The sequence below is a fragment of the Canis lupus genome, chromosome 22, assembly GCF_048164855.1.
Source record: "Canis lupus baileyi chromosome 22, mCanLup2.hap1, whole genome shotgun sequence".
Classification (NCBI taxonomy): Eukaryota; Metazoa; Chordata; class Mammalia; order Carnivora; family Canidae; genus Canis; species Canis lupus.
The window spans coordinates 41,628,717-41,644,657 of record NC_132859.1 but is presented as its reverse complement, the minus strand read 5'-3'; the positions used below and the strand labels follow the sequence as shown (position 1 = coordinate 41,644,657).

The window sequence follows — 15,941 nt, the reverse complement described above, 5'->3', positions numbered from 1 at the left end:
GCTGCCAAATATATCAATTAACTAATAACCAAAGTGAAGAAATACTTAGATAATAATACACTTATACTTGGTGACTTCAATCTAGCGCTTTCTACACTCGATAGGTCTTCTAAGCACAACGTCTCCAAAGAAAAGAGAGCTTTAAACGATACACTGGACCAGATGGATTTCACAGATATCTACAGAACTTTACATCCAAACTCAACTGAATATACATTCTTCTCAAGTGCACATGGAACTTTCTCCAGAATAGACCACATACTGGGTCACAAATCAGGTCTGAACCGATACCAAAAGATCGGGATCATCCCCTGCATATTCTCAGACCATAATGCCTTGAAATTAGAACTAAATCACAAGAAGTTTGGAAGGACCTCAAACACATGGAGGTGAAGGACCATCCTGCTAAAAGATGAAAGGGTCAACCAGGAAATTAAGGAGGAATTAAAAAGATTCATGGAAACTAAGGAGAATGAAGATACAACCCTTCAAAATCTTTGGAATGCAGCAAAAGCAGTCCTAAGGGGGAAATAGATTGCAATACAAGCATCCATCCAAAAACTGGAAAGAACTCAAATACAAAAGCTAACCTTACACATAAAGGAGCAAGAGAAAAAACAGCAAATAGATCCTACATCCAGGAGAAGAAGAGAGTTAATATAGATTTGAGCAGAACTCAACGAAATTGAGACCAGAAGAACTGTGGAACAGATCAACAGAACCAGGAGTTGGTTCTTTGAAAGAATTAATAAGATAGATAAACCATTAGCCAGCCTTATTAAAAAGAAGAGAGAGAAGACTCAAATTAATAAAATCATGAATGAGAAAGGAGAGATCACTACCAACACCAAGGAAATACACACGATTTTAAAAACATATTATGAACAGCTATACGCCAATAAATTAGGCAATCTAGGAGAAATGGGACGCATTCCTAGAAAGCCACAAACTACCAAAACCGGAACAGGAAGAAATAGAAAACCTGAGGAAATTGAAGCAGTCATCAAAAACCTCCCAAGACACAAAGCCAGGGCCAGATGGCTTCCCAGGGGAATTCTATCAAACGTTTAAAGAAGAAATCATACCTATTCTCCTAAAGCTGTTTGGAAAGATAGAAGGAGATGGAGTACTTCCAAATTCGTTCTATGAGGCCAGCATCACCTTAATTCCAAAACCAGACAAAGACCCCCCCAAAAAGGAGAATTATAGACCAATATCCCTGATGAACATGGATGCAAAAATTCTCAACAAGATACTAGCCAATAGGATCCAACAATACATTAAGAAAATTATTCACCATGACCAAGTAGGATTTATCCCCGGGACACAAGGCTGGTTCAACACTCGTAAAACAATCAATGTGATTCATCATATCAGCAAGAACCAAGAACCATATGATCCTCTGATTAGATGCAGAGAAAGCATTTGACAAAATACAGCATCCATTTCTGATCAAAACTCTTCAGAGTGTAGGGATAGAGGGAACATTCCTCGACATCTTAAAAGCCATCTACAAAAAGCCCACAGCAAATATCATTCTCAATGGGGAAGCACTGGGAGCCTTTCCCCTAAGATCAGGAACAAGACAGGGATGTCCACTCTCACCACTGCTATTCAACATAGTACTGGAAGTCCTAGCCTCAGCAATCAGACAACAAAAAGACATTAAAGGCATTCAAATTGGCAAAGAAGAAGTCAAACTCTCCCTCTTCGCCTATGATATGATACTCTACATAGAAAACCCAAAAGCCTCCACCCCATGATTGCTAGAACTCATACAGCAAATTGGTAGCGTGGCAGGATACAAAATCAATGCCCAGAAGTCAGTGGCATTTCTATACACTAACAATATGACTGAAGAAAGAGAAATTAAGGAGTCAATCCCATTTACAATTGCACCCAAAAGCATAAGATACCTAGGAATAAACCTCACCAAAGAGGTAAAGGATCTATACCCTAAAAACTATAGAATACTTCTGAAAGAAATTGAGGAAGACACAAAGAGATGGAAAAATATTCCATGCTCATGGATTGGCAGAATTAATATTGTGAAAATGTCAATGTTACCCAGGGCAATTTACACGTTTAATGCAATCCCTATCAAAAAACCATGGACTTTCTTCAGAGAGTTAGAACAAATTATTTTAAGATTTGTGTGGAATCAGAAAAGATCCCGAATAGCCAGGGGAATTTTAAAAAAGAAAACCATATCTGGGGGCATCACAATGCCAGATTTCAGGTTGTACTACAAAGCTGTGGTCATCAAGACAGTGTGATACTGGCACAAAACAGACACATAGATCAATGGAACAGAATAGAGAACCCAGAAGTGGACCCTGAACTTTATGGTCAACTAATATTCGACAAAGGAGGAAAGACTATCCACTGGAAGAAAGACAGTCTCTTCAATAAATGGTGCTGGGATAATTGGACATCCACATGCAGAAGAATGAAACTAGACCACTCTCTTGCACCATACACAAAAATAAACTCAAAATGGATGAAAGATCTAAATGTGAGACAAGATTCCATCAAAATCCTAGAGGAGAACACAGGCAACACCCTTTTTGAACTCGGCCACAGTAACTTCTTGCAAGATACATCCACGAAGGCAAAAGAAACAAAAGCAAAAATGAACTATTGGGACTTCATCAAGATAAGAAGCTTTTGCACAGCAAAGGATACAGTCAACAAAACTCAAAGACAACCTACAGAATGGGAGAAGATATTTGCAAATGACGTATCAGACAAAGGGCTAGTTTCCAAGATCTATAAAGAACTTCTTAAACTCAACACCAAAGAAACAAACAATCCAATCATGAAATGGGCAAAAGACATGAACAGAAATCTCACAGAGGAAGACATAGACATGGCCAACATGCATATGAGAAAATGTTCTGCATCACTTGCCATCAGGGAAATACAAATCAAAACCACAATGAGATACCACCTCACACCAGTGAGAAAGGGGAAAATTAACAAGGCAGGAAACCACAAATGTTGGAGAGGATGCGGAGAAAAGGGAACCCTCTTACACTGTTGGTGGGAATGTGAACTGGTGCAGCCACTCTGGAAAACTGTGTGGAGGTTCCTCAAAGAGTTAAAAATAGGCCTGTCCTACAACCCAGCAATTACACTGTTGGGGATTTACCCCAAAGATACAGATGCAATGAAACGCCGGGACACCTGCACCCCGATGTTTCTAGCAGCAATGGCCACAATAGCCAAACTGTGGAAGGAGCCTGGGTTTCCATCGAAAGATGAATGGATAAAGAAGCTGTGGTCTATGTATACAATGGAATATTCCTCAGCCATTAGAAACGACAAATACCCACCATTTGCTTCAACGTGGATAGAACTGGAGGGTACTATGCTGAGTGAAGTAAGTCAATCGGAGAAGGACAAACATTATATGGTCTCATTCATTTGGGGAATATAAAAAATAATGAAAGGGAATCAAGGGGAAAGGAGAGAAAATGAGTGGGAAATATCAGAGAGGGAGACAGAACATAAAGACTCCTAACTCTGGGAAACGAACTAGGGGTGGTAGAAGGGGAGTAGGGTGGGGGTGAGGGTGAATGAGTGACGGGCACTGAGGGGGGCACTTGACGGGATGAGCACTGGTGTTATTCTGTATGTTGGTAAATTGAACACCAATAAAAAATAAATTTATAAAAAAAAAATCATGACCTCAAAAAATTTTTTACATTAGTATTTTAATATATTGCAATGATTATTCTTTTTAATGCTCAAAATGCCATATTGGCCCAAGAGAATGTCGTTCAAGTTGGATCTTATGTTCTTTTGACATGACCTCAAGCAGTTTTTAATAATTTTCTTGCTTTCAGGAATGACATGTCCTGGGCTCTATTTTGCTTATCTCCTGCATGAATGTAAAGCTGTGCCAAATACAGAGGCCATTTGCAAAAAAGGCTTGGTTCCTTCTAGTGGAAAACAGCATTTTAGGGATTAAAATTTGTGATGGATTTTTAGTAGATATAAAACTATAAAATAAGTAATTTCTTTCAAAAGAGACTAAATCAGTGACATCTGGGTGGCTCAGTGGTTGAGCATCCACCTTTGGCTCAGGTTGTGATCCTAGGCTTCCTGGGTCCCCTTAGGGAGCCCTTATCCCTCTCCCTCTGCCAATGTCTCCGCCTCTCTCTCTCTGTCTTTCATGAATAAAGTCTTAATAAGAGAGAGAAAGATAGAGAAAGAGAGAGAGAGAGAGAGAGACTAAATCAAATAAACAAAACAAAAATTTTAAAAAACTAAATCATGAGTTCATCCTGATAATTTTGATTTAAATTAAGGATGATAGGATTTTACTTTTTATTTCATAATTGTATGTTTTCTTTTATGATGAAAATCTTGGTTCCTGTTACAACTGGCATAATTATTAGCTTTCTCTTCCTGTACATGTATGTATATGCAGTAGTTTCAAGCCAGCAATATAATTATTAACACCAACAACAAGAACAAAATACAGCTGAAAGTTTCATAATGGGGTTTTGTGGTCCCTAAAATATATACCAATGGAAATACACTACCAAGTATTTTGATTTAAAAACACGTTTACATCTCTTCTCTGGGGAATTATACCGTAAAGTTATTTTTCCATTTTTACACACTAATTTCTTTTTATCATTTTTATTTTTATTCATGTACATTTACATGGTTTTTAAGTCTAATTCATAGGGATGCCTGGGTGGCTCAGTAGTTAAGCATCTACCTTTGGCCCAGGGCGTGATCCTGGAGTCCTAGAACCAAGTCCCACATGGGGCTCCCTGTATGGGGCCTGCTTCTCTCTCTGCCCATGTCTCTGCCTCTCATGAATAAATAAATACAATCTTTAAAATCAATCATCAAAGTCATAAACCAATTATATTCAGAGAAGAGCTTTCATCCCTACCCTTTCTCCCTATTCTCTTCCTCTATAAATTGTCATTTTTTCTTAATTTTTCATTTATCTTTCCATTCTCTTTTTGAAAATATTAGTAAATACATGTATCTTTTCTGTTCTCACCCCCTTTCTTATAAGTACTGTTCTGCACCTTGCTTATTTTCGGGATAATAATATATCTTGGGGACCACTCCATGGTTGTGCGTGTATCTAGTTCCTCCTGGTCCCTTTTCCATAGCTGCCAAGTCCTCCGTTATGGGAATTGTTGTTGGCAGAATCCTAAAGATGTGCCTCTCCCAAGATTCCCACCCCTCTGGCATCAGACACTAATGTAGATACTAGGGTGGAGAGAATTTGAAGAAGTAATTAAAATCCCAATTCAATTAAGCTAAAAATACAGATTATCTCTATGCATCTAACCCAATCAGGTGAAACCAGTAAAAGCAGAGTTTTTTATGGCTGGTGGCAGAAGAGGGAGGTCAGAGACATTGAGGAGGATGGAAGGGATTCAAGGAATAAGTAGCCTTCCTGCTGGCATCCAGGGGGGAAAGGAGACAGCTCTGCTGTGAACTGCTGACAGAGAGAAAGGTCGGTCTCTAGAAGCTTAGTGCGATCCCCAGCCAAAAGCCATGAAGGAGACAGGGACTTCAGTCCTACTGCTGCAAGGAAATAAATTCCACCAACAATTAGTGAGCTTGGAAGAGGACCCTGAGCCTCGGATGAAGATTGCAGCAGCAGCCAACACCTTCCCTTCAAGCTTGTGAGACATGAGCAGAGAGTCTCACTACCCAGAGCCCTGACTCTTGACCCAGGGAAACTACTGGATTAATTATGTGCATTGTCTCAAACCATGGAGTTTGCAGTAATTTGTTACAGCATAAATAGAAAACGGAAGGAAGGAAGGAAGGAAGGAAGGAAGGAAGGAAGGAAGGAAGGAAGGGAGGGAGGGAGGGAGGGAGGGAGGGAGGGAGGGAGGGAGGGAGGGAGGGAAGGAAGGAAAGGAAGGAAAGGAAAGGAAGGAAGGAAAGGAAGGAAGAAAGAAGGAAAGGAAGGAAAGGAAGAAAGAAAGAAAGAAAACTAACACAAGGTTGCCCACAGTTCTCTAGCCAATCTCCTGCTTCTGCATATTTGCATTGTTTATAATCTTCTGCCGTAACAAGCAATGCTTAGTGGATATGTCACTTCACTTCTTTGCTAATAACAGATCTTTGCACGTTCTATCCTAGAAGTGAGATGGCTGGGCAAAAGGTGAAAACATGTAATTTTTCTAAATATTGTCAAATTCCTCTTCAGAGTAGCTACTATACTTTATATTCCCACCAGCAACGTATGACAAGGCCAGTTTCCCCATGTCCTCACCAAGAGAATATGTTTTCAGACCCTGCCCATGCACTGAGCCAGAAATGCTATCTCTGCTGGTTTCCCTTAGAATAAGTAGTGAAGTGCATTCCTCTTACAAGGAAGCTTTCACATCTACTCATAGGTTTAAAGGTCCTCCTCATTCCCCTCTCCATGAAGTGTCTGTTCATAATCTTATTCTGTTTCTGCCACATCCCTTTTATCTGTTGACGAGTTTTGGCTTCTACATCCCATGTTAGAGGCTTCCCTTAAATATCTGGTGATTCTTGAGGCCCATTTATATTTTTAAATGATGCACTGAAGGGAGGTGTGTGTACAGGAGTAGGCCACTCCAAGAATGTCCGGCAAGGTGTCACTAGCTGCAGAAGGGGACATCCAAATGGCAGCCCCTATGGTACTTTTATTGGGTTTTGGTCAGCTTCCCAGAGATGAATCTCCAAATTCTGGCCAACAGTACATAGCCAGGCTGCTAACAATCTGCAAGTGCAGTAGGATAGGGGGTGGAAGTCCTCACCCTTCAGAGTATGTAGACTTGCGTACAAACCTCAGATTTCTCACAAGGCACCTCATCTCCCTCTTATCTATATGTGGAAATACCCAAATTGGCAGCGTTTCCAGTTCACACGATCCAGAATGCATTTTCAAGTCTCCCACTATGGCAGAAGAGGTGGAGTCTCCTGACTATTTGTGTTGGAGGAGGAAGGTGGGAATCAACTCTTCATGCAGGTTCCCTATCAATCCTGTCTTGAGTCTCCCCTCCTCACCACCGCCATCAAAGGTAGCAGGCACCCCTAAATTCCCAACCTTTCCAGAATTCTGTCACACAGTCATCAGGTCTCCTCACAGCTTTCCCCTTGCAGACAAAAAGGGATGTCAGCAATCTCCATTCTGCTAAATGAGCAAGCATTTACCCACCAGCTTTCCAGCTTCCAAAATACAAAGATGAGGTGACAGCGCTCATCAGCTTTAGCCATCTTTCCCTTTGCCTTTATAGTTTTGTGACTTTCTCACTCCTTTACTCACAGGTCTGTACAGGATCACAAGAGGACATGTCCAAGCAGAAGACAATTGCTAACATTTCTTCATTTAGAAATCTTCCATCAGTTCCTTTCCTCCCCCTGGCATTCGGGGCATGTGAGGGGTCCTAGAACCATACTCCATCTTTCCTATTGTTTTCACATGGACTGTCCAGGTCTCTGCCATAAGTTCTGTGTGGTAGGTGTGAACTTTCATACTGCCTTTCAAAGCACTAACACCATCCTCAGCAGAGGCCATGCTCTTTTTCTTCCTCTGCTGAATTTCAAAATACTTCCTCTCCATAGTTTCCATTACTTCTTAAAATTCTGTCCATCCCATCTGTTCTGCCCCAGTAAGAGCTGCCTGTTCTTCTTTCTCCTCCTCCATCCAGTACCGTGTCTCTTTCAATGGACTATGACAAATCTGCTTACTCATGACTTTACCTACTCAGTACTGGACCAGGACAGGTTGTGGCAAAGAAGCAGGTGGTGAGACAGAGCTGTTCTCTTCAAGTGCAAAGAAATGAGGTCATCTGCCTGCAGCTTCACTGACCAGGGGCAGACTGCCCCCCTTTCAGTCTTGCTCCTGACCTCCTGGAAACAGGCATGCTGGCCCCATCAACCACATCCAGAAAGCATCTGCATCTAAGATCCTGCAGAAGTCCCAAGGTCTGCTATTCACCAAGGTTTGGAGGATAGCAAGTCAACTCTGCCACACAGCATGGGGAGAGTGGAGCCTGTCCTTACTTCTCCAGCAAGGCTAGGCCTCATCTTCCAGGCTCCTACTCTACATGCATTCTACTCACTGTATTGCTCCAGAGAGATACCACAGTAGAAGTTAGAGCCAGGGTATGCTTTCAGGCCACCATTTTCCCACCACTGCTAAAGTTTCTAAATATTCGTTCAGACACACAGATATCACAGCAATTTCCTAGGAGGACCAAAGATTTTATATCCAAGCTTTGATGGTCTGAATGGTTTAGTTCTTTCCCGTTTCTGCAGTTGGAGTTAAGAGGGGTATTTGAGACAGGATGATCAGAGTGGCTCTCAGAAGAAGAGACCCTTAAACTGACCAGAAACCTGAATGACCTGAGGAAGCCAGCCATGAAAACACCTGGGAGGATGAGCATTACAGGTACAAGGAACAGTACTTGGGAAAGGCTCTGAAGTGAGTCTAGTAGGCTTACTGTGTTCAAAAAGCAATAAGAAAAACTATGTGGATGGAATGGAGTGAAAGTCAAGAGTCATAGAAGACAGGCTAAAAGTGGGCAGAAGCTAGGTGAAGTAAGGAAGAGGAGGCCATGGTAAAGAGGAAGCCTATCATTTCAACATGACAGGATGTTTTAGAAGAGTCTGAGTGGGGAAGAAACAAAAGCTGATCGACACTGTGTAAGAGATTCTCTAGTTGCTACATGGAGACCAAACTATGAGTCCAAGAAATGATGTAAAAACATCTGTTGAGAAAACTATATTATTTGTCCTGGTGAAAATAATGGTAGATACACAGAGTAGAGGCAGCAAAGCGAATGGAGAGAAGCCTTTACAAACAGACAAGAACAACTTCTGCTTCCATTTCTAATAGACTAATGGACAGGATACATGCTCCCATTTGAAACAACTGTAAAATATATCATCAAGACAGTATGGCACTGGCATAAAAACAGACACACAGATCAATGGAACAGCATAGAGAATCCAGAAACGGACCCTCAAAACTCTATGGTCAATTATTCTTCAACAAAGCAGGAGAGAATATCCAATAGGAAAAGACAGTCTCTTAAACACATGGTGTTAGGAAAATTGGACAGCCACATGTAAAAGAGCAGAACTGGACTGCTTTCTTACACCATATGCAAAAATAAACTCAAACTGAACAAAAGACCTAAATGGGAGACAGGAACCCTCAAAATCCTAAAGGAGAACACAGGCAACAACCTCTTTGAACTCAGCCACAGCAACTTCTTGCTAGACACATCTCCCAAGGCAAGGGAAACAAAAGTAAAAAATGAATTCTTGAGACTTCATCAGGGTAAAAAGCTTTTGCACACCAAAGGACACAGTGTAATATTGAAGTTTTTAAATTTCAATTTTAAAACTAAAAAACAACCTATGGAATGGGAAAAGATATTTGCAAATGTCTTATCAGATAATGGTCTAGTATCCAAAATCTATAAAGAACTTACCAAACTCAACACCCAGAAAGCAAACAATCCAATTAAGAAATGGGCAGAAGGCATGAACAGACGTTTCTCCAAAGAAGACCTACACATGGCCAACAGACACATGAAAAAATGCTCAACATCCCTCAGCATCAGGGAAATACAAATAAAAATGACATAGAGATACACCTCACACCTGTCAAATGGCTAAAATGAACAACTCAGAAAACAACAGATGTTGACAAGGATGTGGAGAAAGGGAACACTCTTATGCTGTTGGTGGAAATGTAAGCTGGTACAGCCAGTCTGGAAGACAATGTGGAGGTTCCTCAGAAAGTTAAAAATAGAGCTACCCTATGACCCAGCAATTTCTCTACTGGGCATTTACCCCAAAGTTATAGATGTAGTGATTCAAAGGCACACATGTACCCCAATGTTCATAGCAGCAACATCCACAAGAGCCAAACTATGGCAAGAGCCCAGATGTCCATCAACAGATGAATGGATAAAGAAAACATGGTGTCTATATACAATGGAATATTACTCAACCATCAAAAAAGAATGAAATCTTGCCATTTGCAACAATGTGGGTGGAACTAGAGGGCATTATGCTAAGTGAAATAAGTCAGAGACACAAATATCATATGATTTCACTTATATGTAGAATTTAAGAAACAAAACACATGAACATAGGGGAAGGGAAGGAAAAATGAAGTAAGAAGAAAACAGAGATGGAGACAAATCATCAGAGACTCTTAAATCTGGGAAACAAACTGAAGGTTGCTAGAGGGGAGGGTGGGGAGGGGGGATGAATTAGCTGATGGGCACTACGGAGGGCACTTTAAGTAATGAGCACTGGGTGTTGTATGCAACTGATAAAACACTAAATTTTACCCCTGAAACTAATAACACACTATATGTTAACTAAATAGAATTTAAATAAAAAGCTAAAAAAACACAACTACAAAATACATGAAACATCAGTTTTCAAGACACTGGATATAAAACAAAGCTCGACAATGATCCCTAAGATGTGAAAAGAAAGAAGGCTCTGTAGGAGCTTCTATATACCCTTCACTTAGTTCTGATTAGCCTGTGACATAACGACATGCTAAAAGGCAAAAATCAAGGAAGAATCTAATAGAATCCCACAAATGCCTTCCAAGTAATGAATATGTTCAACTAAGATCACACGCTCATGAACTAATATTGGTATATGACAGTACCTATCTATAAGAAAAGACATTTTCAAAGATCAGATACACAAAATTAAGCTAGGAATCAGCACTGACATAGACATTTACAACTGATTTGATGAGGATGACACAAATTTTGACCCCTATTTAAGCAAAATGTTATCTCTCCCTCAGAAAAAAAAAATTCTGTTCTTCTCATTTTCAGACCTGTATTACCAAAAAAAAAAAAAAAAGTCCTCATTTATTAGTATATTTTTACTATGGTCATTTTAAAACTCTGTATGTTTGTTTTCTCTCTTTATAGAAGCACATTCATCAATAAAAAAATTGTGGAAATTTGTTTTTTTCTTGGTTACACATGTATAAACAGCCACATTTTGCCTCTTAACCCATAAATCCTAAAATATTCACTCTCTATTTACAGGAAAAAGTCTTCCAATCTGTAATCTAGATAATCTCAGCAATTCTAGGGTCTCCTCAGTATTCTTCAATAAGTAAAAAACTAGATCAAGAGACAGTCAACCATATACTCAAGGCTCCTCTGGGTTGTAATTTCACATGGACCAGACAGTCCAGATGTTAATCAAAAGCACCAGAGCATGAAGAGAATCTGTGGTGTGTCAGACAGCTTCTCCTTTTAGAGAAGGTAGGTGGAACCCACGGAGAGTGAAACCTTCCCAACCTACAACCAGTCCAGAAACTTCTCCCTGCTTCTTCCTCTACACTTCACTAGACTGTTCTGCTGGGCTTCTAGCTGCTCATTCCAGAATCTTACAAAAGTGAAAACTATGGCCAAACCACCAGTCAAGAATGCCTCCCAAATGCCTCCCAAAGAATGCAAACCAGAACTTTAATACCCTGCCTTGGACTGTCATCAGATCTAGGGACCTCTGGCTATTTCCCACTACCCTGCTTCAGCTCCAGAAGTCTTCTCCAGGTCCTCAGTACTTCTCAGCTGAGGTTTTATGTGGAAAATTAAACCCTTAGAAAAGTCTAGGGGAAAAAATTTCAATGTTAGGTACACAGAAGCCAAGAAATACTACTAATAAAACAGGTTCCAAACTGATGTTATTGATGAAATCATATCAGAGAAAATCATACCTTGCTTGGCAGCTGAGCAGCAACATCTCGTGGTTATGAATCAAAATATATAAAAGAACCAGGAAGGCTTTTGCTCTAATGGAAGTTGAGGGGCTGTCAAGTAAACGGATAATTGTAGAGACAAAATCCTGTAAGATATGAAAATATATTTTGAGAAAACATGAAATGAATAGAGCAGTCAACTATCAGGGTTAGTCGTGTATAATAACTACACAGGTAGCAAAAAAAATAATAATACCAGATACTGTCTTTGCATTCTTAATTTGTGCCAGACTCTATACTAAAATTTAGTATGTATTATCTCACTTAAACCTGAAAACTAGCTGTAACAAGTGGACAATATTATCTCACTTTTTTAAAAGATTTTATTCATCCATTTGAGAGAAAGAGCACATGAACGGGGGCAGGGGTGGGTATAGAGGGAGAAGGAGAAGCAGACTTCTTGCTGAGCAGGGAACCTGATGAAGAGCTTGATCCCAGAACCCCAGGATTACAACCTGAGCCGAAGGCAGATGTTTAATCAGCTGAGCCACACAGGAGCCCCAATATTATTACTATTTTGAAAAGTTAACCAATTCAAAAAGTTGGACTGAAATCAAGGTCAGTGGAACAACAAAGCCTGCTTCTTAACCACTCAACAACCTAACCCACTAACAACCTATTGTCACAATTAAAATGTGACAATAAATAACTGGAACTGGAAGTAACAACTGCAGGTACACATGAACCTCTGCACAAACCTGTGTATTATACAGAAAACACGTCTCTAGTTTACACATCTAAGGTCTACTGATATAAGAATACTCAATATGACTTAAAAGAAAAACCTATATTTCTATAACGTTCTTTAACTAGAGGCATAATACAACACAGAGGAATGCATAATAAGATTAGCATTATGTTCCCTTCTAACAGACTGGACATTGTTTCAGGTGCCTATTGATATGCAAAAAGGAAATGCAACACATACACATACACACACAGAGTCAATGAATGTAAGCAGGCAGGAATAGACAACTGTATTGTTAGCAAGATAGCTACAGAGAGCAAGAGTAGAAGTTCTCAACAGTCCTTAAGAGAAGCAAGCACCGAAGAGTGACACAGTTATGTTCAAGGCAAATGTAAGCAGTTCAAATTTTTGGCCACGTCACAGTCCTTTTACACTGGGTGCTAAGTTGCCAAACAGGAAGAATTTACATCATCAGGCATATGCTTTTTATTAAGGATGGAGATATATCTATATACATCCATTTATGCAGGAGTCTCATCTAGTTCCTGGAACTAAATTATCAAGCTAATTCATCACCTGGATTTTAAAAAATGAATCAACACTACAGGATCTTTGAGTAATAGATCTGTTTCCACCTTTCCAGTACGTAGACAGTAGAAACCCATTTCTCCACAATCAATTCCCATTCTAATTTATACCCTGGACCCAAGGACCATGATGATTACAAATCTGTTTCCCACACTAACACCAACCACCACACATACAAAGATGTAATTACAAAACCACTCAAAGATCCGCTAGCCTTAGACTGAGAAACTTTTCTGATTACAGAAAACTAAAAAGTCATGATAACCGACTGCAATTCAAGATCTGGCAACTTTGTGTCACATAAAAGAACATTACCAGGACAATTGCAAAACCTGAATAAGGTCTGTAGAGTAATTACTAATGTTAAATAAATGTTAGCTTTTTAAACCCATGGCTTTTTTCGGGAATATTCAGTGAAGTAATTATAAGTAAAGGGGCATATAAAAAAAAAAAAAAGTAAAGGGGCATCAGGTCTGCAAACTCTTCTCAAATTGGACACACACACACCATAAAAGAAAGACACTATAAATCAACCATGGTAAAATGCAACATTTGCTAAATGTGAGTGAAGGGGTATATTGCAAGCCTTTCAACTGCATGTCCAACACTCAACTCAGAACCTACCCTATATATATATGATACTCACCCTCTGAGGATCATCAGTTTAAGACCAAACTTAAAAAACCTGAGCACCTTCCTCGACTCCTCCCTCCTCCCATGTCCAATTGATCCCCAATTACTGTGAAAGTAATATCCCACTAATGTTGCCTTATATTTAAAAGCACCATTATATTTTTCCCAGAATTACTATAACATGTTTTAGCTCACTTTGCTTTCTTCTATCTATCCCACAAGTCATAGCCACAGTGATCTTCTCCAACAGCAAAGAAGATTATGTTATTCACCTACCAAATATTCTCAGTAGTTGCTGCAACCCCTGAAATGAACCCTTATCATGACTTACAAGACCCTTCATGATCTGGCTATTTATTATCTTTCCAAAATCACTTATCATACCACCACTCCTCTATATAGCCCCCAACACTCACCCTGAAAAAATAAACCAAGAAAATAGAAAATACTGAACGCAGGAAAGAGATAAAGGGAATCATGTTCCAGATGATAGCTATAACCAAGTACAGAGAGAGCCTAACCATAATGGAGTTGGTCAGAAGACTCCAGCAGAGAACTCTTTTATGAGAAAAAAATGAACAGAATACCTGATGCATTGGAATACAATCTAAAAACAGACAGTAATGTAATTAAAGTCTGCTGAATTTTGAGCTAACCAAAATTGAGTCCAACAATACATAAAAAGTATTTTAAAAAGATCACCATCAAGTAGAGTTTATTGCAGAAATCCAAGACTGGTTCAATATTGACCAATGTAATTCAGCAGATTAAATAAAAAAAACACATGATCATATTAATAGATAATGAAAAAGCATTTGACAAAATCCAACATCCATTCATGATTAAAACCCACCAAAGGATAGAAGGGAACTTCCAACTATAAAAGACTATCTAGAGAAAAATTGCAGCTAACATCATACTATAGGGAAACATTTGATGCTTCCCCAGTAAGACTGGGAATTAAACAAGCATGTCCATTCCCAGGACTCATAATTCAGTATTTGACCGAAAGTCATTGCCATGGTTGAGGAAGAAAAATAAGAAAAAAATCATTCATACTGTAATAGAAGAAATATTCTCAGAGGTTATGATTATCTATGTAGAAAATCCTAAGGAAGCTACAAAAAGGCTTCTACATCTTACAAATAAGTTTAGCAAGATCTGGTGTATTTCTATACACCCACAAGGAACAATTTTAGAAAACAAATTTTTTTTTAAGTATCACTTTTCAATAACTCTAACAACAACAACAAAAGAAATACAGGTATAAACCTAATAAAATTTGTGGATAATCAGCAAACTGAAAACTATACAACAATTATAAAAGAAAAAACATTAAAGACATAAATAAATGGAGGCATTTCATGTTCATCTATTAAAAAACTCAAGATAGTTAATATGCCAATTTTCCCCTAAACTGACCTACAGATTTAATGCAATTCCAATCAAAAAAATCTCAGCAGGATTTTTTTGTAGATATAAACAAGCTGATCATAAAATTTATATGGAAAGACAAAGGAACTCATGAGCAAAACAGTTTGAGGGGGAGGGATGATAGAATCACGCAATTATTTTAACACATTTAAAAAACCTACAGTGATCAAAACAATGTGGTATTGACAAAATGACAGATACAAAGACCAAGGAAAGAGAATTCAGAAAGAGTCAATTAGTTTAGGACAAAGCTGTAAAGGCGGGGGGTGGGGAGGTAGAACCTGGTTGAGCATCTGCCTTTGGCTCATGTCATGATCCCAGGGTCCTGGGATCGAATCCCATATCAGGCTCCCTGCAGGGAGTCTGCTTCTCCCTCTGCCTGTATCTCTGCCTCTCTCTGTGTGTCTCTTATGAATAAGTAAATAAAATCTTTTAAAACAAAATAGTTGCAAAGGGAACTTAGGATAAAGTACAGTCTTTTCCATAAGTAGTGCTGTAATGACTGGATGTCCACAAATAAAAAAATTTTTTTTTACTTCATTCCATACTATGCACCATATACAAAAATTACAATCATACAAATGAATCATACAACTGAATAGAAAATGTCAAACTATAAAGTTCTTAAAAGAAAACAGAACAGAAAATCTTCATGACCTTAGGTTAGAAAAAGTTTTAGATATAACACCAAAGCACAATTAATAAAAGAAATGACTGGTGAACTGAACTTCATGAATATTAAAATTATCCTCTATAGAAGACAATGTAAGAAAAGACAAGCCAGATAGTAGCATAAAATATTTGTAACCGGAATACACAAAG

At 38.9% G+C, this 15,941-nt stretch overlaps 1 protein-coding gene across 6 annotated transcripts in view; it reads right to left on the bottom strand.

The window, feature by feature from the left end:
• ULK4 (unc-51 like kinase 4) overlaps positions 1–15,941 on the bottom strand; it is a 591,708-nt gene that overhangs the window by 396,312 nt on the left and 179,455 nt on the right. For all 6 annotated transcript variants that reach the window (XM_072793220.1, XM_072793224.1, XM_072793223.1 and 3 more), the window contains one exon: positions 11,735–11,862. In XM_072793220.1, coding sequence (XP_072649321.1) covers positions 11,735–11,862 — 128 coding nt within the window. The remainder of the gene's footprint in view (positions 1–11,734; positions 11,863–15,941) is intronic.